General features: G+C 44.5%; 1 protein-coding gene across 20 annotated transcripts in view; it reads right to left on the minus strand.

Annotated features, from left to right (window-relative positions):
* The window catches only part of cacna1aa (calcium channel, voltage-dependent, P/Q type, alpha 1A subunit, a), a 172,403-nt gene that overhangs the window by 111,818 nt on the left and 37,308 nt on the right, over positions 1-23,277 (minus strand). For 19 of the 20 annotated variants that reach the window (XM_072694470.1, XM_072694462.1, XM_072694471.1 and 16 more), the window contains exons 4-13: positions 13,566-13,657; positions 13,120-13,272; positions 11,428-11,615; positions 6,684-6,787; positions 5,805-5,920; positions 4,695-4,751; positions 3,174-3,254; positions 2,832-3,038; positions 1,351-1,463; positions 483-595 (exon numbers count right to left, since the gene is read on the minus strand). In XM_072694470.1, the coding sequence (XP_072550571.1) occupies positions 483-595; positions 1,351-1,463; positions 2,832-3,038; positions 3,174-3,254; positions 4,695-4,751; positions 5,805-5,920; positions 6,684-6,787; positions 11,428-11,615; positions 13,120-13,272; positions 13,566-13,657 (1,224 nt within the window). The remainder of the gene's footprint in view (positions 1-482; positions 596-1,350; positions 1,464-2,831; positions 3,039-3,173; positions 3,255-4,694; positions 4,752-5,804; positions 5,921-6,683; positions 6,788-11,427; positions 11,616-13,119; positions 13,273-13,565; positions 13,658-23,277) is intronic. The other variant, XM_072694455.1, reaches the window with a different exon arrangement.

A 23,277-nucleotide genomic window follows, 5' to 3' on the forward strand; every position in this document is an offset into this window, starting at 1 on the left:
CTGGACCACTCAAAGTCCGCTTTGAATGCTCTGTCTGAAGTTCACGCACATCTGTTAGAACTACCTAGTCACAGTTGTGTGGTCACCATAGCCGTGGCCTGGAAAGTCTAAACAACAAGTAAAAAATGTCTGTGTTACCTGTTACTTTAAACACAACTACCCAGAAAATCAGCCATTGGTCAAATTGTCTGGCCTTAACAATTGAAGACTAGTGCACCAACACTGCTGTACATAAGCCTCCTTTACTTCTAGGCTACATCAGCCTTGTAGTTCCAGCGCAAAACTACAGAAGCAAACTTGAGCCAAACAAACATGTCTTAGCTTACTGACTACATTTAAAGTATGAAGGAAAACCATGTGCATTTCACCTTTCTGTTTATATACTTTCAATGTACAGTGGTGATGGACAGAGGGGTATGCGAAATGGACAAATGTGGGGACGGGAAAGACCTGGAGACAAACACCAGACGCGAGAGACTCACTTGGTCACCTTGAAGATCCTCAATAACCTGAGAGCTCGCAATACACTGATCCCAAACGAGGTCCCAGGCTGGATCATAGCCCAGAGCACCTCGAAAATGCTGCCACATATGACCTGCCACACACACACACACAGGGACGCACACACACACACACACACACACACACACACAGAACACATACATTTAAAGCTTTGTCAATAACAGCAAGCAACAAGAACAAAGGGCATGAACGTCGTAAGAGAAAACGCTGACAAAGAGTGTGGGGGCGGAGTTTACACAGGCTTTTGCTCTGACCTTATCAGAAAAATGGAGGGATCGCAAAAGTAACCGGAACTACTTTTTTGGCTGTACTGGCGAGTGGAAGAAGACTTCATATAAACAGCTGTGGTACTTTCTATTTTATAAAGTACAATGGTTGCAGCTTTGCATTTGTGTTATGTAGAATATATGTGGCCTAGTTATGGGGCAGCCATGGCCTAACATGGGGCAACCATGGCCTAATGGTTAGAGAAGAGATCATGGCTGAGGGCTTGGGAGTGGAAGGTCAACGGATCAATCCCTTTGACCAGTACAGCTGAGGTGCCGTTGAGAAAAACTACCTACTGGGTCCTAACCCTTAACTGCTCCCTGGGCACAAGGGTGGCTACCCACCACTGAATTCAGCAAGTGCCTGGTGATTCACACTACACTGGGTGAAATGATGGTCTGTAACCGACTGTACGCTAAAAATATAGAACAAATAGGGATCAAAGTCGAAAAATGATTAAACACCTCCACCTTCTAAAAACGCTCCTTGCTTTTCACTTGGGGTCACTCACTAAAGGGAAATCCCTCACTGGACTGTGGGAAAGGACAGCAGGGGACTTACGATGCAGTCGAAACAGTTGAAAGAGGAGTGAAAGTAAGGCCTGGTCCCCAGTCCATATATCTTAATGCACATCTCAGACATGAAGATGCCCAAGAAGATGAACTCCGCAAAATCTGAAAGGGAGAGAGAAAGAAGAGGTAAGAGAGGAAGTGGAGAACAGTAAGTAAGTAAGGAAGTTGACTGCTGCTAATTGATTAGTGGTAATTACATCTAAATAGTGCTACAAACTGACCGTAATAACTCAATACAATAATAAAACCTCTAACGCTTAATCATGGAGTCCACAGCATGGGAACAAGACATAAGTGCAGTAGAGGACAGACAGTATAATGCTAGAGGGAATGGCATGCGGCATGCAGAAGATAGTGGCAGATGGGAAGTGTATTCATTAGCATCGCACCATAAATTACTGAGGGGAAATGTATGGGAAAATCTAATTACTACTGTATTATTGGTCTGATATTACAACACCAGCTGAGCGCTCCATTTATGATCACACACTGCCACTGCTAGTGGTAGGCATTTCCGTTCCGTTCAAAACACTCTAAACATCCAAAATTGTGGACAATTTCAATCTATATATTTTTTTGTCCCATAGCAAGTTGCACCTTAACCTTAGCGCTTGTGGTAGCCATCAACATAATCACATAATTTCGAGCTTAGATGATTATTTATTTTTCCTTCCAATATAGTACTGCCAGTTAACCCACCCGTTCATAGCTCCCCCTAGCACTAGCAATGCTGCCCACACTAGGAGGGTAAGGACCTAACACATGTTCCTGTGATTCAGGCAAAGCCATCCGCCACCAATGTGGCATTGTCAGGCAGCCGCCACGCTCTGAGGAAAGCTACGGGTTTCCTTAGCTCCACCACACCAGCTAACAGAGGCCTGGGCCGGAGGAGCGAGAGTGCCATCTACCCACCCGGGGAGAGCACAGACAATTATGCTCTCTCAGACTCCGGTTAATGCAGCATGGCACGGGATTTCAACTCGCGACCCCCAGGGCCACAGCAGCAGCACATTAGACCACTGAGCCACTTAAAGCCCTTACAACTAACCTTTCTAGTTGGAACCCCCAATCGAGTCCAAGTTTTAACCATCTAGCTGGTGATCATCTGAGGCTATGCTGAAGAATTCATTATTCGATGTACTTTGTGTAATGTCCCAGCTCCACTGGCAGCAAAAACAGTCCCAGTCCCATAAAGCTACTACCACCATGCTTAGCACAGTGTTCTTAGGGTTGAATGCCTCACCTTTACTCCTTCAAACATCCTTCAAACAGAAAGGCCTCCTTTTTTGGACAGCACAGAGAAGCTACCAGCTGTAGCCAATCATGATCACTAACAGGAAGTTAAGTGGCTTCGGCTTAATTATCAAGCTTAATTATCAGCCATTGTACAGCCTTTACATCACTGCACTAACATGCATCCAGGCAATGAGGGATGGAGAGAGAGACAAGTAGGACAAGTGAAACGCTCACAGAGAAAGTCGGAGAGTAGTTCTGGCTGGTCGTAATGAACCACCGCCACACACAGTGTGTTCAGGCCCACCAGGCACAGCACCGTCCAGTAGAAGGCCTGTGTCTTCACAATGTGGCGAATGAAGAAACGCAACCGCCGTTCTTTCTTATGGAATGACGAGCCCTCCAGCTTAGAACTCTTCAAACTGGCCCGTGCAAACGGAGACCCTGAGAGTTAAAAGACAGGGTATACAGATGAGTAGATACAGTGCACAGCTCAGGACGTCTACTCTGGTGTAAAACATCCGTTTAAATTCCAGGAAAACTGTCAATTCTATTTTTGGCCAAATTAGTGTTTCTTACCCAGTGTGAGGTCTCCGTCCCCCTCCTCTGGATTTAGCAGGTCGTTTTTGCTTTTCTTGATGGTGGGTCTTCGCCTCGATCCTGCAAGTCACACACAACAGCATGAGTAAATAATCATTTCCAGGGTGTAGACAAGTATATTAATAAGCACAAATAGATGAGTGGAATTTCACCCAAGCAGTATTCGGACCGGTCACTCAGAGATTATACGTTACAAGATGGACAGAGACAAAGATGTGGTGGTAAAAAGGGGCTAGAATGGCCAAAAAAGAGGTATTTAAAATATATTGGCTGCTTTTCCACAACAGGGCCGGACGGTTCCGAGCATTCTGGTGGCTCTTCCACACGAACACGGTTCGGCATGGAGGGCTTACAAACTGGGGCTGAGCCTGGTACTTGGCTCACTGTACTTGGGGCCACAGAACCGTTTGTGGGAGGGCTTGATGACATAAGGATCCGTTAATTGACTCCATATTTGCAACACCTTTGTGCCTCAAGATTCTGGGTTTTTATATCTCCAGTACTGAAAATTGTGTCTCTAATAAGCACAAGAATAGTGCACTCTTAACCACAAAGGTTAAGAGTAATTATGCCACAAAATGACAAACGCACTACACTGTGACACACTGAGATTCAGTATAAAACTGCTGAAGTCGGGGCAGTGGGGGATTTGTTTGTCAATTCTTGACAGCTGAGGAGGTAGCGATTAGCATGGTGGCTAACACAACTAGAATAAACAGTAAAATTAAAGAAGTAAAGATAGTTATATAGTCCATATAGTAATATATCGTTTCAAACATGACGATTCATTCATGTATTCACCAATTCTGTACACTGATTAGTCTTCCCACAACATCCAGCGCATCCCTAAAACGCTACCAAAACACAGTGACACCTACAATCTGTGTTAATCAATGTAATTGATTGTAATTGACTGTTTGAGCTCCATGTATTTCAAGGGACTGTGCTCAAAATATGGACACTATATGGACAAAACACTGAGATTCAGTATAAAACTACTGAGGTCATGGCAGTGCGTGATTTGTTTGTCAATTCTTGTCAGCTAAGGACGCAGCAATTAGCATGGTGACAACTAATAATAATAAACAGTAAAATAAAAGAAGTAAAGACAGTAATATGTAGTAATATAGTATAGTAATATAGTATTCACTGCTAGAAAGAAATGGCCATTCTTAGATGCAGCTAACATTAGCACTGCCTCTATTTCCTGTATTGGGTCTTTAGAGCTGGGCCGCCCTTTAGAGGTCAGCTAGGGCAGCAGCAGCATAATTAGTCATGGGTGACTAATAGCTTTACACATCATTTTCTTAGATAGCCTGAGAGTTTAGCATGGTACTGTAGGCACATATCTCAGGCATGCTAGGCACAGAGGTGTGAAATATCACTCCTTCAGCAAAGCCGAAAGTCGAACATGCTACGGATATGTCTCTGCCTTGCCATGCAGAAAACAAGAGACAGGGAGAGAAAGAGGCATAGGGGAAGGCTTCCGGACAACAATACCGTCAAAGGGTATCCGGTCATCCCCGTCATTGTCCTCATCAGCCAGGATCACTTCTTCTAAACGGAACAAAATAGATGAATTAAACACAGGCAGTCTGCAAATGGGACATACAACTGATCTGAAAACAGCACTGTGATTTCATATACTATGGTTTATTAATTAATGTGGTATATATAAATGTTAGTTAATCCTTTGGCAAGTATAGTACCACTCATGGACTGACGATTCATTCATGTATTCACCAATTCTGTACACTGATTAGTCTTCCCACAACATCCAGCGCATCCCTAAAACGCTACCCAAACACGGTGACACCTGCAATCTGTGTTAATCAATGTAAATTGATTGTAATTGACTGTTTGAGCTCCATGTATTTCAAGGAACTGTGCTCAAAATATGGACACTATATGGACAAAAGTATTGGGACACCTGCTCATTCATTGTTTCTTTCAACATCAATGGTATTAAAATAGAGTTTATCCTGCTTCTGTTGAAGTAACCGCCTGTACTGTACAGGAAAGAAGGCTTTCCACAAGAATTTGATTGCATTCAGTGACAAGAGTGTTCCACACCTCATCCCTAACTCCCCGACTCATCCCAAAAGTAGTGGATGAAGCACCAACCATCATTCCAGAGAACACAGTTCTTCCACTGCTCCACAGCTCAATGCTGGGGGGGGGCTTTATAGCCCTCTAGCCCACGCCTGGCATTAGGTAGCATGGTGCCAATAGGTTCATGTGTATCTGCCCCAGAGAGTCCTATTCTATTGGCAGCACTTCTCTACAGGGACTAGACAAGCTGTGTGTGTGTGTTTGTGTGCATTTGCACATCTGTGTCAGCAATGGGAGCAACTTAAAGTAGCTGAACGCATTCATTAGAATGGGTGTCCACAAACATTTGGACAATACTTGTACATGTTTACATGTCTGTGATCTTGTCTAATCATTAACGTTACTTACGAACACGCCTTGTATTATACCTTTTTTTCAAATGCAAATTTTCAAATATCAAATATTCACACACTATAAAGAGCTTTGTTTTCAAATAAATGAGAAAAGGCTGCAAGGTTTTGATGAAATTCTAAAGAAACTGATGTGTGAGAAGCCTACCTGCTTTACAGATCCACTCCAGATATCCGTTCAGCTCTCTCTCGATCTGCTGCTGCCGCCTCAGCTTCAGAAACTCGCTCCTGTTCTCCACTCGCTCTCTCTCTTTGGCAAACTCCCTGTGTCACACACATACACACAAACCTTTATGTTTACATCTGCAGCATTTAGCCGAGTACAGAGTCCAAAGCGACTTAGTTGTATAATATATAAAAAAGTAGAAGATTTTATGCACAAAAAAACACAAATATACACATCATATCATAAACAGTATTATACTGTTTTTATTCTAACTATGAGGAAAACAACTAGCACTCACAAATGAGGGCTTGGCATTAAAGAAGTAGTTTGACAGGAAATACAATTAGCCTGAAATATTTTTTTTCTCAGACGCTGCAAATCAGTAAAGATATGCCTGATAGCTGATGTGTGCTACTTTCATATAGAATGAGATATGCTAGGCTAACATTGCTAACAAACACTGGACTGTCACCAATCTCATCTCATTAAATAATTTGTAATAATCTGCTCTGACAATCTGCCAAAAAAGTAAAGATCATGGATAGACCAAGGTCTTGATGCATTTTGAGCAGGTTGAGAGACATTTTTCTGGGGTGTGTAAGTTTAGTGTTCATTAGCAAAGTTAGCCTAGCATCTCCCAATTGAAACTACAGAATGAAACGTCAAGACACCAAACCTCCAAATCTGTCCTGGCTGATTGACTGAATCTGTGATCTCTCTCTTTTTCTTCCATACAAACACACACTCTCTCTCTCACTGTAAACACACACACGCAATACACCATCTAGTTCTAATTGACAAGCTAAAACGCTACCATTCAAATTAAACCTGCACACAAATGAACCATGCTCATGCTCTTACCCGGACAGCACACCCAGGACCAAGTTAAGCATGAAGAATGATCCAATGATGATGAGCGGGATGAAGTACATCCAGTTCCACGCACTGCCTGATGCATCGTTACTCTGGAACACACAGAGGTCACAGAGGTCAGTCGCAGCTATCTTCCGTCTGGCCAGCTCTCTATTCCACTGCATTAATACGTGGCTACTGACAAAACAGACTGTAGAGAGTTGAGTTGAGCTTGATAGTGAACAGGGCATAGTTCCAACATAGCTTGTGTGCACTACAGTGAATAGGGCAGAATTTTCAGTATGGCCCAAAACGGTGCACTATACAGTGAACAGTCAGTAGTTTCAAGCATGGCCCAAAGAAGTGTTCTAGTGATCAGGGCATAATTCACTAGAGCAGAGCCCAAAATAGTGCACTATACTGTGAACAGGGCATAGTTTTGAACAGAGGCCAAAATAGTTAACAGGAACCGTTTCCAGCATTGCCCAAAATACTGCACTACATAGTGAACAGGAACCGTTTCCAGGATGTCCCATAAACAGTGCTCTAGTGATCAGGGTCTAGTTTTGGAGTCCCCAAAATAGAGCACTGTATAGTGAACAGAGAGCCATTTCCAGCATTGCCGAAAATAGTGCACAATATAGTGAAGAGTTTCCAGCATGGACCAAAGTAGTGCACTACATAGAATAGGGCAGAATTTCCAGCAGAGCCCAAAATAGTGCACTACATTGTGATCAGGGCATAGTTTTGGACAGAGCCCCAAATAGTACTTTATATAGTTTACTGGAACCATTTCCAGTATGGCTCAAAACAGTGTACTAAATTGTAAATAGTCAATAGTTTTAAGCATGGATCAAAGAAGCGCTCAGACAGAGCCCAAAAGAGTGCACTGTATAGTGAACAGGGCATGGTTTTATGAGAGTGCATTATTTTGGGACAGGGCCAAAACAATGCACTAAATAGTGAACAGAGCCCAAAATAGTGCACTTTATAGTAAACAGTGGATAGTTTTGAACAGATGCTAAAACGGTGTACTATATTATATATACTTAGTGAACAGGGCACTAACCAGTGCACTAGGTAGCAAACAGGGCATCGTTTTGGACAGAGCCTAAAACAATGCAATAGATCGTGAACAGGGCATCAAAAATAGAGCACTATATAGGACACTGAACAGGACACCGATTTGGACAGAGGCCACGACAGTGCACAGCCTTTAGTGAACAGAGTACAATTTTGAACACGGCCATCTGTGGAAGTGCTGCAACCTGCAGTTGCACTGTAATGCAAGCAGTCGGCCATCTTGTGTGGCAAAGCTCCACTGGCCGCCCCCGGGGAGGCGAGAGATGGCCTCAGCTACAAGAACAAAAAAAGGAAAACTAGCCCCAGAGCAGCAGAGAGAAAACAGAAGCTGCTGGAACTGGAGCGGTGGGTTCCGATTCCAGAGAGGAACCGACTGCTTTAACCCTTAGCAGTGACTGTTAGAGCGCTCCGCATCCAGAACACAGAATTTCCTGTGACTGCTCCATGGAGCATTAAGAACACCCAGTTTCCGGCTTCAGTTTCCGCCGTCAGGTAAGCGCTGCATAGAAGTTAACAGTGTTGAAGCCACTGCCTGGGAAAGGGTCTAGGAATGCTTAGTCATCATTAACCGGAAAACCGCACAGGCTAACAGCGGGCTAACAGAATAGGCTAACAGTAAATTTGCTGTTTCTTCTTCATATCCTTTCAATCTTTTTCTTGGGTTCTCAACCCCTTCATCCTCCATCAAAACCCGAAATATTCCTGTTTCCCTCTTTTCCTTTCCAGCTATTCCGCTTCTCTTTTCCTCGGCTCCCTATCTCCCTCACTTTATCTCTTTCTTTCTGCCCCCATTTCTCTCTCCCTCCCTCCCTTTCTCCCGTCTCTCCTCATTTCTATCTCTCATTTGTTGTCTCTATCTGTCTCACTTTCTCTCGCTCACCCCCCCCCCAGCTCTCTCTCTCTCTCTCTCTCTCTCTGCATGTCTGAGAGCACTTGTATGTACTGCAGCTTTTGCAGCTTTTTCGCCCATTAAATTTTCATCGTTCTTTTCCTCAGCAGCTGTACGAATCACTCCCGTTGAACAGGGCCTGATAAATATAGAGCCCCGGTCCACGGGGCCTGTCGGAAAAATGAAGAGAGGAAAGGAACGGAAAAGAGACGGGCAGGAAGAAAAGGGGACGAGGAGGATTCAGGAGCAAAGAGAAGACGGCGAGAAGACGGCGCGGAATTCCGTTAATTCCGTAAAGAGCGTGATCTGACGCCTGGAAATTCATAGACTGTGTTAAAGTCCTACTTTGCAGGGGGTCTAGAATGCCACACTGTAAACCGTACCTTGGTCATTGTCTTGCAGCAAAACAGTCCCAGAGCATAATACTGCCACCACCACCATCATGACAAAGCCCCTGAATCTGGCTCCTCGTGGCGTAAATGCCCATAGTAAAGGTGCACGTATTTTTCACTGTACAGTGTACAGCGAAATGTGTCCTCCACATTTAACCCATCTGGTAGTGAACACACACTCACACACACACACACACACACACACACACGTGTTAGGGGCAGTGAGTACACACACACACCCAGAGCGGTGGGCAGCCAACTCCAGCGCCCGGGGAGCAGAGAGGGTAAAGGGCCTTGCTCAAGGGCCCAACAGTGGCAGCTTGCCGAGCCCGGGAATCGAACCCACAACCCTGTTATCAACAGCCCGGAGCTCTAACCGCTGAGCCACCACTGCCCTTTAGTATGTATGTAGTATAGTATGTCTTATGAAGATCTTCCCACAGTCTAATAAACATCTGCTGTATTTCCCCAGTATTGCCCTCTTCTTCATGTGGAATAGGCAGTCCTAAAAGTGGTCACGCTTACATCAGCATCCTTCTGACCAATCACAAGGCTGACATGGCTTTGAGTCCAGAGTCCAAGCAACCTATAGAACTAAAGCTAAAGCCAAACCAGTGCCCGTCCGTTCTTCGCTTTCCTACAGAATGTAGTGGCTGGGTGCCAGGATGGACGCGCAGACGCGAACCCCTTTTTTATGTGGGTACAGAGTAGCTACCAGCTGTAGCCAATCATGATCACTAACAGGAAGTTAAGAGGCCTTGGCCAAGTGCTCCAAGGCATATGGGACTTTCAGCACCATATTCAACGTCTGACCACAACTGTATTAGCAGAAAAAGCCTAGCCGCAGTGCGTTCACCGTGCAGTAAGGAGTCCACGTGGAAGACTCCTTATGCAGCGCTGCTGACATCACTGCCCTACTTTCCTCCGCCGAAAGCCCAGTGGTCGTGGCAGTGGACACACCTGAGTGTGAGAGAGTGGGAGTTGGAGTGGGCAGGCTGGCCCTCAGCGATAAGAACACGCACCCCAGCACACTGGTGCTCCCTGAATAGACCTGCAGCCGCAGATTTCGCTTACCTCCCTCTCCCCGAGGCGTACGGCGCTTGGATTAAGACGGGAATTTGATGTTCCATTTGCCTATCTCCCTTTCACTGGCTTTGTGTTGATATTTACAGCAGCGTGGATATTTCACAGGGCCTCGGCTTAACCCGCACCGGCAGCGCTTCAAAATTTCCTTGTCAGCGGGAAAGAAGAGTGATCGGGGCGGGTAAGAACTTTTCCTGCAAACGAAGTTCATCTTACTCGGAGAAACATCTTAAAATCCTTGATGATTGGTCCACCACCATCTGTAACCTGAATCAGAAAGCTGTAAGCCTGTCTTGCACTCAGACTGAACTCGTCACCTACGCTGGGCTGCATCTCCCTGTACCTGACTGGTTTGTTAGAGGGGTGCGCATCGGACGTCAGTGTGTTTTCAGTCGGATCGCCTTTCCCAGAACATAATTCATAGATTCATATACTGCTGATGTTATGGCAGCACCAGCTTCAAGCACAGACCTCCACACTAGTTCTGCAAGACTCTGTCCTGCAATGTCGACAGCTGGCCTCCACTTCCTGGAAGTGGTCCGAAAGTCCAAGCCATCCAAAAAAATGTATTTTCACACTGCTAAGGAACCAAACCACGGCTCAGTTTGATCCGGAGAGAGGCCGCCTCTTTTGGTCGGCCCAACTTTTGGTCCTTAAATTCGAACTGTTGTCCGGATGCTGTGTTGGGTACTGGTGGCGACACAAAAGAAATAATCTGATAACTTGATGTAAACAGTGTAGAACTGTAGAACATCGTTGGATCTCTGTGTTGAGCTGTGCTCAGCTCGGAGCTAAATTAACAACAGGCAGGCTGGCTAACTCAGCTACCATAAACAGTGAGACCCAAAATAATAACATAATGCACATAATTGTACCATTCATTATTTAGATATTCACCACAGTACAGTGTAAAACTACCTATAGCCAATAGAGCTACTTTAGCGATTAGCATGTTAGCATGTTGGTGAGTATGTATAATTGCAGTGCTACAGTGTAGGACACTGTATAAACACTGTGTATATATAACTGCTGTGGTCGCGGCAGTGGGCGATCGGTTTGTCAGTTCCGTACAAATTAGCATGCTGGCTAACTTTCCTACAGTAAAAAAACGAAAAAACTGATAGGTTATAATACAGCTTTCGTTGGTGAGCTTTTTCTACGAGTAAGTAAAACTGGATCTTATATGGTCACAGTGCAAACGGATTTTAGCGCCAAGTGTAAACAGAATCCAGTCAACGTAGATCCGGATACTATTCGGATACACAGCGCACGTTTATCCCAGGGGTGAACAGGGCCATTGACTCACATAGTAAAGCAGGTCAGTCCAGCCCTCCATGGTGATGCACTGGAAGACAGTGAGCACGGCGAACAGGATGTTGTCGAACTGGGTGATGCCGTAATTGGGTCCCACCCAGTACTCCCTACACCTGGTCCCGTTTGGGCAGAGACGGGATGGCAGCTCAGTTCCACAAGGAAACTCCTCCCGTATTTCATCTACAACAGACAAAAGACACAGAATCACTCCACAAACCACAAAACCCATGTGGCATACAACGTCCATCAAAAGTTTTGGGACACCTTCTGAAACGAATGTCTGAATTGGACTGCGCTCCATCACTTCAGGATGGAATTTGGCCTCCGCCTTTAATCCATCCATGAGTATACCAACCCATCTTAAAGTGGGTAAGATGTCTAATTAGACAGTATTTTTTGTTTACATAATTTAAATGTCGGTCATATCTGTTCTTTATGATCCCGATATCATCATGCAGCCCATAAAGAATGTTTGGTATCTAAACTTTGCTTTATTCATTTACAAAAAAGACATGCTAGGCTAAATCGCTAACAAACACTGGACTTAGACTGTCACCAATCTTATCTTCAGAAATACACGCCCAACAACGTATGTGAGCCTGTTTAAAACACCCCCAGAACTTTACCATAAACCTATACCTGTAAATGAGGCTTTAACTAAGGCCTTTGAGAGTGAGGGTTAGAATTAGGTTCTAGGTTGAAATTAAGATTAGGAGTAGGGCCAGGATGATGTTCAACATTAGGATTTGGGTTGAGGTTAAGGTTAGGATTTGGGTTGAGGTTAAGATATGAAATAGGGCCAGGATTAGGGTTAGGATTAGGCTTTGGGTTGAGGTTAAGATTAGGATTTGGGTTGAGGTTAAGGTAAGAAATAGGTCCAGGATTAGGGTTAGGATTAGGCTTTTGGTTGAGGTTAAGGTAAGGAATAAGGCCAGGATTAGGGTTAGGGTTAGGCTTTGGGTTGAGGTTAAGACTAGGGTTTGGGCCAGGTTGTTGTTTAAGATTAGGATTTGGGTTGAGGTTAAGGTTAGGATTTGGGTTGATGTTAAGTTAAGAAATAGGGCCAGGATTAGGGTAAGGATTAGGCTTTTGGTTGAGGTTAAGGTAAGGAATAGGGCCAGGATTAGAATTAGGATTAGGCTTTGGGTTAAAGTTAAGATTAGGGTTAGGGCCAGGTTGATGTTTAAGATTAGGATTTGGGTCAAGGTTAAGGTAAGGGTTTAGGTCAGAATGAGGGTTAGGAATAGGTTTTGTGTTGAGGTTAAGGGTGGGTTGGGATTAGGGTTAGATCCAGGATGAGGGTTAGAATAGATTTTGTGTTAAGGCTAATGGTCGGGGTTAGGGCAGAGATGAGGGTTAGGAATAGGTTTTGTGTTGAGGTTAAGGGTGGGTTAGGGTTAGGATTAGGGTTAGATCCAGGATGAGGGTTAGAATAGATTTTGTGTTAAGGCTACTGGTCGGGGTTAGGGCAGAGATGAGGGTTAGGATTAAGTTTTTAGTTAAGGTTAAGGTAATGTTTAGGGTTAGGTCCAGGATAAGGGTTAGCATTAGGTTTTGGGATGAAGTTAAAGTTGTAATTATGGTCAGGGTGAGGGTTAGGATTAGGTTTTGGGTTGAGATTAGAATTAGGACCAGGGTAAGGGTTAGGATTAGGTTTTAGGACCAAGAACGGAAGGGAACCTACTAGTAATTTCGTCAAAGCAAGTGGTATGGAATTTTCCAATGTAAAACTCCAGGCCAATGATGGCGAACATGAGGATAGCGAAGAAGAGCAGCAGACCAATCTGCAGCAGTGGGATCATAGCCTTCATGATGGATTTCAGCACCACCTGCAAGCCTAGAGGAGAAACAGCAGGGTTAGTGGTGGCTTTCCTTTAATTACTGCATCCATGCATTTTCATTGTTATTTAAAGTGGGAAGTCACAGTTAGTTTATACTACTAAAAAAAACAGTCCAGTGATCCTTATATAATAATATATATAACAGTAATGTATCTGCTTTTGCGTTATTAGCCAAGAGCTACATGCAAGATAAGTCATTTTTTTCCTAACATTGAAGGCAATGGATGATTGTACATAGGCCTCATAACTCTGTCCTTCCTACTGCTGTCCATTTGTGCGGGATACTTACTGGGAATCCCTGAGACCAGCTTAAGCGGCCTCAGCACTCTCACGGCCCGTAGCGTTCTCAGGTCAAACTGGGAGCCCACCGTGGAGAGAATTCTACAAAGGAAATTAAAAAGAAATTGAGCACCAACACAATCAGATGCAAAGAATCTGTGGCATGCAAAAGTTTGGGTACCCAAAAGATTCTTGTCGACATTTTAAGCAAGATTCATTTGTTGATCCATTAAGGCTCAAATTAAGGCTTTCAACCACATCTTCTCCTTCCATGAGATTAACTTGGTATTTTTTTTGTTCCCTTTTCAGGGTAAAGCACTTCTAAGGATACAGGCCCTCGCTTCTTCAGGATCTCATATGGCCCCTGCCACTTTGCCAGAAGCTTGTTGATGGAGGTAGGAAGTGGCAAAAGGATCTTCCGACTAGGTTCAAACACACGTAGGCGTAGGCCTTCTGGTCATACCATGTTTTCCGGTCCTGCCAGTGTCGTGACACATACCATCCCCCCCAGACACATCCTATCCCCTCTGACGTCATCTTACAGAGGACCATTTAGGACATTACAGTGAGCAACGACCCAAAGCAACTGCTTATCAGGACATACTTAATGCTGTATTTTGCAGACGGAGCAACTGAATTTGGTAATATGTGGTTTGACAGCCACACTGTCAGGAAAAGAGCACAGTAACAAAAATATAGGATTTTAATTGTGAATGGGCACAATGGAACAGTCAGGAGAGATGACATGTCGGGGGGATAGGATGTATATAACTGTTGCTAATATCTGTAAGCAAGCTAACACACGCTAAAGGAACTAGCTTGATAGCGGATAGCAAAGGCACGATAGCTAGCTTTACCTGTTGGTATCAGCTACATATGCCAGCGTATCAACAACAATATTGTATCGTTGAACTTGCTAATAAAAAAAAAATGATGACGTGAGCAATTTGACGTGAGCAATTTTAACCAATGGAACAATTGGGGGATAGGATGTGTCCGGGGAGATTTTCTCTCAAGTCGACAATGCGATTCTCTTTACCAACTTCAGGCTTCCAGTGACGCGAGAGATCAAGGGGTCCCGGAGTGGACCACCCATTAAGCAGATGAAACCCAGGTGAAGCGTGAGGTACCTCCAGTTTTTCCAACATGGATTTCTGAGGTTGGGCTGAGCCGTTCGTCAAGGCTGGTCCTCAGTTTGTGTATACTAGGGTTGGATGTATTCATTTTGTTTAGAGTGAGGGGGAGGGGGGAAGAAAGGAGCACCATGCAAAAGTTTGGGTACTCCAAGAGATTTGAGCTTTGAGTAACCTTCACCAAGGCCTCAGACCTTAATGTGCTTCTTAGAGTTACGACTTGTTCCGCCTCAACTATGTTGGTCAAATCTACGAATAATCCAAGAGCTTCTGCAGAGTACTCAAGTACCGAATCTCCAAAAAGCCTTGCACCAATTTCCATATTTCTCAGCTGGTGAGCGATTACAGAATGGCTAAATGGCTGAACTCCTTTAACGCTACGACTTAGCTGTAGGTCCCATACGTCGCACACTATGTACACACTATTTCTGTGATGGAAAGCGACCTCAAACACAGCTCTCATTTAGTGGGTTGGAAACCATTGTGTAAAATCAGCTAATCAGCATCTGCCCCTAATATGGCGATAATACCGATACATGAATTCGTATTGTCCGTATCGGCCAATACCATTGTTGAATTAATAAAACCTATATCAGGATTGGCGTAATCATTACTTTACTACCTTTGTAAAGCAAACTATAACCCCATTTCTGTTTATTGGTCACTAAAATTAATACTGGACCATGGCACAGTGCTGTCTGGGCTCAGGACTTTTATTCTGAAATTCAAACTCTGTGAGACTAAAGCAGAGCTAGCAGCTCCTCCCTTCTCGGTTTTCCTTATATGGAAGATAAGCAGGATTACTCGCTGATTGTTGATGACAGGTCTAAGCCACGATGCTGGTTAGACAGGGGGAGTCTTGCAGTTTGCTATTATCTGTGTATGATGCCAGTAGATTGCTCTGATCCTGGGTCATGAAGCCTAGAACACTGGCGGTGAGAGAATCGGGTTGGGTCCTTTGGATCAGACTAATTATCCGATACCCGATACAGCTCATTTTGTCATTCTGATCCAAGTATCAGATCGGCGCATCCCTACTACTGATACAGGCCTATAATGATCAGTATCGAATGACATGGAAAAATGTTTTCACAGACAGACACTGATGGCCTGGACAGTGGTGGTGGGTCACTATCAGAGACCAGAGAGATACTTCTTGCTGTGTCTTTATTCAATTGACCTTTAGCGCAGCTGTGAAAGTCAGTAAATAGATTTCCTTCAGTGACCGCGACCTAGCCGGGTGGACTGCAGTGGACAAAAAACGAGTGAAATGCAAACCAATAAATACGTAAAAGGCTGCACAACTGCTCCATGCTGGTCTATGGAACACAAGTTGCGAAAGTGGGGAAAGAGAAAGACAGAGGGAGCAAGGCCGAGAGAGAAACAAACAACAGGAAGGAGGCAGGGAGGTTGGAGTGAATGGAAAAGAGCAGAAGATGCTGACTGGCTGCTTTTATTCCCATCTTTCCCCTTGTTCTATTTATAGAGCTGCGGTCCCAACACCACTGCCGCCACCGTCAGCTCTACCTGACTCATTATGTACCTCACTCTTTCACACACTCTCTCTCTCTTGCTTTCTCTCTGTCTAACACGCGCACACACACACACACACACACACACACTCATACAAAAACAATCAACTTAATGATGACAGTAGTGAACAGCATGAGTTGCAGTTTATTCCAGCAGGGATCAGTCCCTGAGGTGCCGGCGGAGACAGACAGGAAGCAGAGTTATAAACAGTAGTGTTGTATCGATCGGCAGGAAACGAGCTAAAGGGGGCTGTGATGCTGAACCACACACTTGCACAAAAACACACACACACACACAAAATGAGGCATTAGTGAGCGTGTAACGATACCTACACTGTCAAATGTGCTGCAAGTCTGGATGCTGAGGATGAGATTGCAAGGTCTTAATTCAGCTTCAGCTGTTTCTAGATGACGTCCCTAAAATGTACGACCGATTCACACGGGATAAGAAATCTCGGCGTAAGAAGGGAGTGGCTACTTATTTACAAACTGCCGTCGCCTCCAAATTGCTTCCTGTGACCACTGCTAAGGCATTGCAGGGGATAATCTACTAATCCTTTGAACTACATGAAATTTTAGTGTGAAAATTAGCAGCTGAATGTTCAGAATACACATGTAGGCTAAAGCTGCCAGCAGCATTGCGCCTCTGGAGGGGGGGGGGGGGGGTACTGTACTATGTACAGCGAAATGTGTCCTAGGGACAGGAAGCACACACACACGCACACCAAAGAGCCCAACAGCGGCAGCTTGCCGAGCCCGGGTATCGAACCAACAACCCTGTCATCAATAGCCCAGACCTCTAACCACTGAGCCACCACTGCCCCCACAGTCCTGTCCTCTGGATTTGAGTGAGGTTTGCTGCAGACTTGAATGACTCGAGGTATCCGCAGCATTTTTAGGGCTCGAAGGTTAAAAAGGTGACAGAATCTCTACCAACGCAGGAGCACGCAGTCCGTGGACGAAGTGGACACCAAAATTGACCAAAACCCAGGTATGATGACCTGAAATGTCTGCAGTTGTCAAAGAAACTGAGCCTCAAGTGTACACTCTTCACATTGAGCGATGCCAGAGAACCCAGGTCTTCAAATCTTGACCCTAAATTCAGTTTCCAGTCCTGGATTTTGTTTAAGGGAACAGCTAATGTGATTGATTGACCACTTCGTGTCACACCTACCGAGGCTTACAAAGTCCAGGACTGGAAACTGGATTCGAGGCCCAAATTTAAAGACCTCTGCCATTGTAACAGAGGTATGTAAAGAACCTTTCCATCAAGATTCTTAAAACCTTAAAAAAAGGTTCTTCATATTTACATGTCTCTTTTTTTAAAAACATGGTTCCTCATAGAACCAAAAGTGGTTCTTCTTTGGCATCATTACAAAAAAAATAAAAATAAACCCCTTGGTAGAACATTTGAACCCACCAAGGCATCCTTTTTTCAGCCCAACATAGCAGAAGAGTGCCCAATCTGGCAGCCCAAGGCTGGGCCTAGCTGGGCCTAGCTATAGGCCTCCGGGTTTGTGCTGAGAGAAAGCGTGGCAGACCCTGGAGAGCACACTCCGGCACAGTGAGATTAGGGGGTAAAGACAGAGCTCTCACACACACTCACACCAGTGTTTACACTCCGTTTACAGGGAGGCGCTCAGCTGGGAATCACCTGCCAATCCACCTCACACACACTCCTGGACACATGCTGAGAGTGAGTATGAGTGTGTGTGTGTGTGTGTGTGTGAGTGTGTATGTGTATATACAGAGAAACAGAGCAGCGCTGAATGAAACAAAGGCAGACGCATCCTTATGCATACACATAAGGCCAAAATAATGGAAACAAGACTTTTTTTCCCCTATGTTGTCTATGTTGCAGGTGGGCGCGGGGCGAATTCTAGCAGGAACAAGGGGGAGCGGGATTTAAAAAATTGGTCCCACGCCGACCTCAACTTGACCTCCACCGTTCCCGCTAAGTGTCATTTCTCAACGCCATCATTAACCAAAGGAACAGCCACCTAAAGCCACCCAGCTTTCTCCTGCTTTGTAGTGCTTTGTACTACAGGAAGTGATGTAGCTTTGCTACGCCAACATGCACTTGCATCGTTATCTGCTTTTTTTAAAATAACTGTTTCTGATGTGAGTAGTTCTTCCCTTTCCGTTTCGCATTGCATTGTGGGATAATAGTGCCCTTTGTAAGCACACTAAAAAACCAACCAGTTCTGAGTAGGGATGCACTGATCCGATAGTAAGATCGGATATCTGTCCCAATACCAACAAAATTGGCTCGATCGGGTATCGGATAATTAGTCTGATCCACTTACGGACAGGAATGGACAGGTCCATTTACGGAACCACATTCTTGCACCGCCGGTGTTCTAGGCTTTATAACGTAGGATCAGAGGAACTTATACACATATCATAGCAAACTGCAAGTGTGGTGCCCTCGACCTGTCGTCATCTCTCAGCGAGTAATCCAGCTCATCTTCTATATAAGAAATAAACAGAAATAAATGTTCGTTTATATCTGTGTTGATCTGATATAGTGTGTTTTATAAAATCAGTAATGTTTAAGTCAAGGTATCGGATCGGTTTTGGGTATCGGTCGATACGATGCGATCCTGGGTAGTGGAGGGGACTGCCTGGTCGCCGATGCTGAAACAAATCCTAGAGGAACCCAGAGTCCAAACCACACTGCATGCCACCGGATGTTACCGTTCCCAATACAACGGAATGATTTTCCCAGCGTTCCCCTAAAATGTCCAAGCGCTCCCTCCATCCCTGCTTCGCGCTTCAACAAACAACTCTCAGAGCTTGTTTTGAGGAAAGACGCTGGCGATTCTGCAGCTGCTGCCGACCGCAGGCCCATCTACCTTTACGCTGCAGCGCTATGGCAACCAGCAGTTCCTCATTCACACAGTTTCTACGGTTACCGGCCCCGCTCTCATTCATAACTGTTTCCATGGCAACAGCCGTCTTCCTCCATTGATAGAATCTCAGCATCTCTGCACTCGGCAAGGCAAGGGGAGGGGCCTGATTGATCTATTGCTTTAAACCATCCACTACCACCCCCCCCCCCCCACACACACACACACACACACACAAAGCACCCCCCCCTCTTCTGAATAACTAAATATAAAACAGGCTGACTGACACAGTCACGGTGTGCATCCATCGAGGCTTCACCGAAACACATACTCGGAACGAGCAGCGCCAGAATTAGAGAGCTCGTCACGTGCAAACAGGCACACACACACTCATTCTTATGCATGTATGCACACACACACTGGAAGGTATCCTATGTATTAGCAGGAACCCCACCTTCAGACACTTCAATTTCTACATACATTTCATTTTAGCTTTAAACACCCAATCAGAACATGATCAATTTGTCAATGTATCATGTTCCAAAAAGACAGCTAAGGATGTACAGCGGGATCAGTATCATACTGGTTCCAGCAGAGGATAACTGCTTGACCTACATGAGATCTAGAGCTGGGCGATATGGTGTAAATATGTTATAGCATGATATTTAAATACATTTTCACAATGCACGATATTCATCACAATAAATGTGATCACAGACACAATGCTTCAGTTGTTCCAGATTTTTTAAAACTACCATCCAAATACTCTCCCATACAGTGATTCTAAGTTTCTAAGCTTTTTGTGCATCACGACAACAAAATGTATCACAACGCGATAAACTATTGTCATATTATCCACCGCTGATGAGCTCTGATTGACACACTGACTTGATGGTGTATTTACTAAACTCCAGAGGGGTATTATGTGTAGATGGTGCTGGAGTACCTGTCCCGCAAAAACCTTCTATCTCCATTTTCGCTGATGTTCATTTTTTAACCTTAATGTAAATCTTGAAGCTGTTCTTTATATTGCGTCCAAAGTTCTGGATGAACAGATAAAGAGCAATGCTGCAAAAGGACTTAATAAGGTATTAAATCTTTTTATTCTGATTTCCATCGAGAAACTAGAGTAGTTAACATCTAGATAACATAATTTAGAGTAGTTAACATCTAGATTATTTAACATCTAACAGCCACAAAACAGAGCAGATAACATCTAAGCAACCTCAGCTAGAGTAGTTAACATCTAGCTAATGTAAGATTGAGTGGTTAACATCTAGGCATTATCAGCTACAGTAGTTAACTACCATCAGCAGCAGTAGTTCACATTTAGCTAACATCAGCTAGAGAAGTGAATATCTGACTAACATCAGATAGAGTAGTGAACATCTAGCCAACATCAGATAGAGTAATGAACATCTAGCCAACATAAGTTAGAGTAGTTAGCATCTAACCATCATCAGATAGAATAGTGAACATCTAGCCAACATAAGTTAGAGTAGTTAGCATCTAGCCAACTTCAGATAGAATAGTGAACATCTAGCCAACATCAGACAGAGTAGTTAACATCTAGCCAACTTCAGATAGAGTAATGAACATCTAGCCAACATAAGTTAGAGTAGTTAGCATCTAGCCATCATCAGATAGAATAGTGAACATCTAGCCAACATCAGACAGAGTAGTTAACATCTAGCCAACATCAGATAGAATAGTGAACATCTAGCTAACATCAGATAGAGTAGTTACATCTAGCTAACATCAAATAGAGTAGTTAACATTTAGCCAACATCAGCTAGAGTAGTTACATCTAGCTAACATCAAATAGAGTAGTTAACATTTAGCCAACATCAGCTAGAGTAGTTACATCTAGCTAACATCAGATAGAGTAGTTAACATTTAGCCAACATTAGATAGAGTAGTTACATCTAGCTAACATCAAATAGAGTAGTTAACATTTAGCCAACATCAGCTAGAGTAGTGAACATCTGACTAACGTCAGCTAGAGTAGTTAACGTCTAGCTATGTGGTTAACGTCTAGCCAACATCAGTTAGCATAGAGCTAGAGGTGTTTACTCAAAAGGTCCTTCAAATGGTTCTTTGAGCAGTGCCATTAAAGAACCATATTTTGGTTCCATAAAGAACCAGGTTCTAAATAAAGATGAGTGACTTTCAATTGGTAAAGAATCGATACATCAAACGAAGGTTCTTTAGACCTTTAAACAGTTCTTCACTCTCAAACTCCCCACAGATAAATAAGCAGGTGTCTTCAAAGTTCTTCTCCTCGGTGCGAGTTGGACAGGTGAGGGGGTGGAGGGGGGAGATGTTTTTATTACAGTGAAATGAACAAATCTCTGACCCCTGATCCGGAGTGGTGACATCACAACGACATCACAGCCTAAAAATAGCGCTTTGTTTTGGAAGCAGCAGCAAAATATTCCCACTGTACGGATCTGCTTCCCGAAATACCTCAGCCTGCTTCCACTCAGACACGGCGAGGTGGCCAAAACCTGAACCACCAAAATAAAACACCATACACACCCGGAACAAACTAACAACGCACACACACACACACACACACACTGATGCTTCATACCACTCTTAATGTTTGTGTGTGTGTGTGTGTGTGTTTGTGTGCACTATCAAAGCACTGGGCCAGAGGTGTTGAGAGGGAGCAGAATCATTTCATCTTCAAAGAGATCTGAAGCTGAAAGACGCATCCGCCATTCACACACATGCACACACACACACACACACACACCAAAAAGAGCAGTACAGGAAAGCTGTGCGTGTGTGTGAGTGGGAGACAACATATAGAGAGTGAGAATGAAGAGAGAGAGAGAGAGAGAGAGAGAGAGAGAGAGAGAGAAAGTGGAAGAGGGAGAGATTTCGAGCGCATGCGAGAAAGAATAAGTAAAAGAGAGAGAGATGCAGAGAAAGACAGAAAAAGAGAGAGAGAGAGAGAGAGATAAAAAAGGTAAAGGTAAAAGGTAAAGAGAGAGAAAATGTCAGAGAAAAAGAGAGAGAGAATGGAAGAGAGAGAGCATGTGAGAAAGAAAAAAGTGAGGGGGATTTAGAGAGAGACAGAAAAGAGAGAGAGAGAAAGTGAGCGTGAGAGCGAGAGAGAATAGGAAAAAAGAGGGAGATACAGAGAAACACAGAAAAGGAGAACAAGAGGGGGGAAGAAATGAAATAAACAGAGAAAGAAAAAGAGAGAGAGAGTAAGAGAGAGAAAGAGAGAGAGAGAGAGAGAGAGGTTGCGGTGCATGGTGGAGAGAAATGCCGCGTGATGCTGTGCATCTCTCACTGCTCCCTCCCTTGGGCTTAGCATAGAGAGAGAGAGAGAGAGAGAGAGAGGGAGGGGGAGAGAGAGGGAGAGAGAGAGAGGAAGAGGGAGGGTGGAGAGAGGGTTGGATGCAACTAGAGAAGTAATAGGTTGGAAAAAATGGTGGCATGAGAGAGAAGGGGGAGAGAGAGAGGGGGGGGGGAGAAACAGAGCAAGCGAATGAGTGTGCAGGAGCTGCTGCAGTAACCCTGTTTCTCACTGCTGCAGATGATCAATCATCCAGAGCAGCTTCCAAACACATACACACTGAATCTCTCTCTCTCTCTCTCTCTCTCTCTCTCTCTCTCCTACTCGCTTTCTCTTTCCTTTCCACTCTTGATTTTCCTCTCTCGTCCTTTCTTTCCCTCTCACCCATGTCAACACACACACACACAGTTTTGTCCCCGTTTTCCCACTAATGACACTGTAACACCCCCCCCCCCCCCGCACCACCACCACCACCCCCCGCCCCACTTCGTTCAGGTTTGATGAAGAAGCTCATTGACACACAGCCAGCCAGTCCCTGCTCTGAGCATGTGCAGTCGTACGTCTTTCAGCATATCCTCGTCCTTCCGTCCTGCTCCTTTGTCAGATGCCACTTTCCACATCTTCCATATGTGCTCCTAGATCCCACATTCCCATCCCTTCCACCCTTTACCGAATAACGTCCACAACAGTTTTTGCTGCTACTTAGATGGGCTGCATCTCAAATGGCTCCCTCCTCCCTATGTAGGGCACATCACAGGCCCAAAAATAGGGGCTTGTGTACAAAAAACAGGGTGTCCTCCAATACCCATCCAACACCTCAGAGACGAGCTGGAGCGGAACTGATCACCCGACATTAGCGCGTGGCCTCGCTATTGTGTTCATGGCTCAATGCAATCAA

Source organism: Salminus brasiliensis, chromosome 12 (assembly GCF_030463535.1).
Source record: "Salminus brasiliensis chromosome 12, fSalBra1.hap2, whole genome shotgun sequence".
In the NCBI taxonomy this organism is placed as follows: domain Eukaryota; kingdom Metazoa; phylum Chordata; class Actinopteri; order Characiformes; family Bryconidae; genus Salminus; species Salminus brasiliensis.